This window comes from Phytophthora parasitica, assembly GCF_000247585.1.
Source record: "Phytophthora parasitica INRA-310 unplaced genomic scaffold supercont2.66, whole genome shotgun sequence".
Taxonomy (NCBI): Eukaryota; Oomycota; class Peronosporomycetes; order Peronosporales; family Peronosporaceae; genus Phytophthora; species Phytophthora nicotianae.
Window position 1 is genome coordinate 60,270 of NW_008649052.1, and position 4,990 is coordinate 65,259.

Below are 4,990 nucleotides of genomic sequence, written 5' to 3' on the forward strand. Positions count from 1 at the left end.
GTTGTGTTTTGACCATTTGCAGGTATCTTCGAACGCGAATGGAGTCGTAGTTCCGGTCATCGATGTCCGAAGGATCGAGTGAAGCACATCACCGTTGGAGTCAACAGACCATGGCGTCGCTATCTGTGTCAACATGGTTGCGAGATCGTCCGAGACAGCAAGGCGTCGAGGAAGTTGCCCGGCTTCATAGGTGGTTTGACCAACATAGACACTCGTAAATCCGACGTTCATGAGGATAATGACAGTCTTTAGCCCCCAAAAGATGCAGCGTGCCTTGGCAACTGAGTGCATCCGCGCTGGCTGGTCTCCGGGGTACAGACTACAATTGTGCAGATATGTGGCGAGCGTGGGGAAGATGAGCGTCTCGCAGAATACCTCGAAGACCTTGCCTCCCGCGAACAGTATATAACCGAAGAGCGTGTTGTAGTCCTCCACGACGGACGAGGCCTTGGTAGACAGCGTCTCGTTGGCTGGCAGTTTGTTCTCGTACACGTATGTGAGCGTCTTCTTGTTGCTCGTGAGCAGAGCAAAGCCGAATGCGAAGATAAGTGCCACTGCCACGCACAGCACGAAGCGCGCGAGCCGCAGACTCATGTCCACGATGGTGTTGCGGTCGGCCAGCGCGTTGGTGCGCGCCATGTCGTTGATTGTCGACTCACCCGGGGCGAAGCTGCGCTGCAGGTCGTCGCCGCCATTGCCGGCAGTGGGTAAAGAGACTGGCATGAAGTTGCTCGAGTGTAAAGTGGAGGTGTCTGTCTTGGCGGACACAGGGGAGGCGCCAGCGCTATCTCCGAACCGAAGACCGGTCGGAACTCCTCCACGCTGGTCCATCGCGGAAGTGAACCTTTCTTAAAATCCCAGCATCCATAATAGGTAAGAGGTAATGAGCAACACTAATTGCCATAGCAACTTAAACATTTACTCCAAATTAAAGGAAATTATATGGACTGTTTGTGCGCATTATTACAGTTAAGGGGTCTACGATATGAAATCTGATGCAGAGAAAAAGTGGTGGCTGCATCCAAACCTTCCTGATCTACAGGTCGTACAATTTGTACTACAACATGTCGTAGCTCCCAAATTGGGAGTCCCAGTAGCTTCATCATGGGTAGGTTCATTTGGTTCCGCGTTGCACCCGCACTTTGGTAGAACCAATGGTACCAGTAAAGCCAGTTGTTGTGCCGCGCTAGCAGGTTCAAAGCTGCTTTGTTTGTTTGACCGAAGAGTTCCCTGTCTATAGTTGTTTTTATTCTGTATTGAGAGCAATATATTGAAAGGCATTCTTTATTTAACATGTCTGTTAAATTCGATATCACCATTTCCCCACTGCCCATCTCACTCACACATACAATTTTCAAGATAAAGTAAACGTCGTGCTGTAGCGCTACGTTGTGTATCATGAGTGGCAGCAGGAAGCGGCTTCCAGGTGCACCCACAGCGCCTCTGCAGCCGCACCAGTCACTCAGAGCGCAAGCGGAAGCGGAAGCCAAGTACGAAGTGCAATTGGCCGAGCGCCGGCAATTGGAGCAGGACCGCATGTCCTCGTACACAGATGACGCCTTTGAGTGTGAATCGCCGCACGCCATTTTGGCCAGCAGCCGCAGCGTACGGCCCGAGCAGCGCAGTGACCTGCAGACAACGTCTCCGTATTTGGTTGTGGACAATATCGGTCGCCTTCGCGTGGACAGCGTAAGCGACAGCGACGCCCACGACGAAGTCGCGTACGGGGAACTGGCCCAACCGCGACCAGAGATCATTCTGCGGTGGAAGCGGTTCGCGGTGCTCGTGGTATTCACGGCCGCCGTCATGACAGCTATCGCTGCGTGGCTACGCGAGGGTTTCGTGGTGGACAAGGGCGTTCCTGTGGGCACCGCTGATACTAAAGTGGATACGGTCAACTCATACATCGGTCTTATAATGGGCTTCATCGAGTCTATCGTGGGCCTTGGCGTGGAAGAGATTTTCCCCGTCTTTATCGTATACCTGCACAACCTGAGGTGGTATCCGAGCGACGATCCAGCGACCAAAAAGCAGAGCAAGTTCAAGAAGTTCGCACTTACGATCTTCATCCCAGCCGTCATGATGGCCGTGGGCAGTTCACTTTCAGCCGTGCAGGCCAACCAGAAAGATGATAACACTGCAGACAACAACAGTAACTCGACTACGACGACGAGGTTCTTATTGCAGGAAGAAACGATGTTGGGAGTAGCAGGACTGGGGGACACTATCTTGAAGACAGCCTTGGCACGGAAGGTGGACCCTATGCGGCCTCTGGAGATGTCGAAGTGTAGTTCTACAGGGACAGATCTGTTTGATGCTGGTACGCTGCTAACTGCAGCCCCAAAGGCTGTTTTCGGCTTTCCCCTACGCGATTGGAGCGTCGAGTTCGGGAACGGGTGGACGCATGAGGAAGCAACGAAGCGCGTCGAGATTTCTCATCCTGGTGCTGAGGATGCAGCTAGTGACGTGCAGCTCAGCGAGGTAATGCCTCTAGCCACGGCTTACGAGTTGTGGCTGGAAGGGAGAACCATCTTATCGAATAGTGTGAGAGCTACCAGCGCTAACCAAGCCAGCACGCCCCCTCTAAACACGGACGAGTTTCTGGACGATGTCGTGAGATCTGTATTCGACATGGGACTGCCTCTGGCGGAAATTGTTAGTGTAGAGGCTTCGTTCGAGACGCGGACCCTGAGTTCATTGATGGATTTACATGCCATGACGCTGAAATTTCCGCTGCGCAGCCCGGACAACGCCTCTGTCGTATGTGGTGAAACCAGTTGTGCGTTGCTGGAGCCCCATGTAAACCTCAGACAGCGTCTGCCACGCAAGCAGGTTGGAATAGCGCGAATGAACACGTCCAACGCGGCATTCGTGTATGGTTTCACGACTGTGGCTAGCGTTCAAAGTGGTGCGGCCGTAGCGACACACTCGTTGGTGCTGTCCTTCGGCCGTTTATCGTGGCGCTTCGATAGTGATGCGTACGAGTGTGAGCCGGGAACGTCTTCTGAAGAAGGTTGTCAGGTACTGCACCACCAGCTCGGTGATAGCGATCGCCATTTGGTATTGCCTAAACAGTGGCTCTCGACTCAACTCCAAAGTGGCAGTCGAGAATCTTTTGTCTCTCTTGTTCAGCTCTTGGAGCCCAAGGTTAGATTTCACCACGGACAAACGCCGTCGTTTGCGACGTTGGAGCACTTAGAGTCATGGCCACAGGACAACACACAAACATGCTCAGCTGCAATGGATACATACCTCCAGTATGTGGACAGCAATCACTTTTACGTGAGTGGCGATATGGTGGAGACGATGGCAGCATCTGCGCTGATGTTTATTTTTCAAAACGCTCGAGTATTGGATAATGCACCAGGTGTGGAGATCATGATGACCCAACGACGACTTGTTGATACTGATACACGACGAGTAAAGGTCTTCTTGACGAATACCAAGGTAGGCAACGTGTGTACGTGGACGGGATGCGGTGTGCTACTGCTGTTGACGGTGTTGGTCCTCGTGTTACCAAACGAACGGGCTCGGCTTGCACCTCCGCGTGGAGGTAATGCACGTGCTGAGAGATTCGTAGCAGTGCAGACGGAGCAAATTTACCCCAATCTTATTTACAAGAAGCGCTTCTTGATTGGCAAAACGGGTGAGGAGATTAAATTTGGCGAGTTTGCCGTCGAGTCTGTCGGACTACACCACAAGATGGAGGAAGACGAGCAGATCTACATTTGAGTTGTTTAATTGTTCACGAAGTGTATAGATGAATTGCTAATGCTACAAGTGAACCGGTGAAATTAAGACACTATCTTTTGTGCTGGTACTATAGTCGGGTGCTAAGTTTCTGTTCTTATGCAGGAGAATGCTTCCCGGGAGTTTTGTTCTCCATCGTTGCTCGACTACTAGACAAATAGAAGTATTACCTTAAAGATCATGACCTCATAAATAATTGAGTTCTATTCATCACTGAGAAGCCGCCGAGAAAAGCTTCGGGTGTACGAGGATAAGGTAAACAGAGCCCGGCGAGGAATCCAAGCCGAGGATGCCGTTGCGAGGGCTAATACGGTAAAGGTAGCATTATTTTGAAAAAAAAGTCTTTGCGACACCGTCGAGATGCGATGGATTGCCGCCAACACTTACTAGCGCATGTGCCTCGTTGTTACACTTAAAATAATGCTGACCACGATCAACAGAACCGTTCTATTAGTACAGAATTTTTTTTTTCGATAGCTGTTCCGGCAACATTTTACTACCCAAATTCAGATCGCGTAATCGGTTGTGGTAAACAGAAGCGGAACTGCAGTGATTGCCACGCGAGACCTAATTGCGTCTTGTGCTTGGTTATCATGCTCACAATGCCCATGCGACTAGCATCTCATCTAGCATTCTTCAAAACTCCTCCAAGTAACCAAGTCAGCAACAATCGACTCCAGCTCATCGTTCACCATGGCGTCCAAGCTCTTCTCCGCAGTGAAACTCGGCGGCAAGAAGGCTCCAACCCAATTGAAGCATCGTGTGATCATGGCACCCATGACCCGTCAGCGTACTGGCGGCGACGGAGTGCCTGGACCTGCTGTAGCCGAATTCTACAGGCAACGTGCTACTGATGGCGGTCTGCTGATCACGGAGGCCACCAACATCAGTGCTTATGCTCGCGGTTACTACGGAGCCCCGGGTCTTTACACGCCGGAGCAAGTGGAAGGCTGGAAGGCCGTAACATCCGCAGTGCACGACAAAGGCGGCAAGATCTTCAACCAATTGTGGCACACAGGCCGCGTCAGTCACCCCTTGAACCTTCCGAATGGAGCCCAACCTGTGTCGGCGAGCGCAACGAGCATGGAGGGAGTGCAGAGTCTCGCCACCACTGCTGAAGGTCGTTTGCCTCACCCGAATCCACGAGCTCTTGAGATCACCGAGATTCCAGGCATCGTCGATGACTATAAACGTGCAGCTGAAAACGCTCTCGAAGCGGGCTTTGATGGTGTTGAGCTTC

At 51.8% G+C, this 4,990-nt stretch overlaps 3 protein-coding genes across 3 annotated transcripts; 2 read left to right on the forward strand and 1 right to left on the reverse strand.

The window, feature by feature from the left end:
* Positions 1-128: 128 nt before the first annotated feature.
* On the reverse strand, positions 129-831 carry PPTG_17338 (hypothetical protein; the record flags this gene model as incomplete). Its single annotated transcript, XM_008914983.1, has 2 exons — positions 129-182; positions 205-831. 2 exons carry the CDS (start codon positions 829-831, stop codon positions 129-131), a joined length of 681 nt encoding a protein of 226 aa, XP_008913231.1.
* Positions 832-1,331: 500 nt separating this feature from the next.
* Positions 1,332-3,829, forward strand: PPTG_17339 (hypothetical protein). Its single transcript, XM_008914984.1, has one exon. The coding sequence runs from the start codon at positions 1,399-1,401 to the stop codon at positions 3,730-3,732; it is 2,334 nt and encodes a 777-aa protein (XP_008913232.1). The 5' UTR covers positions 1,332-1,398; the 3' UTR covers positions 3,733-3,829.
* A 614-nt stretch (positions 3,830-4,443) lies between these two features.
* On the forward strand, positions 4,444-4,789 carry PPTG_17340 (hypothetical protein; the record flags this gene model as incomplete). The annotated part of the gene is made up of 2 exons (XM_008914985.1): positions 4,444-4,710; positions 4,769-4,789. 2 exons carry the CDS (start codon positions 4,444-4,446, stop codon positions 4,787-4,789), a joined length of 288 nt encoding a protein of 95 aa, XP_008913233.1.
* Between the last annotated feature and the right edge of the window lie 201 nt (positions 4,790-4,990).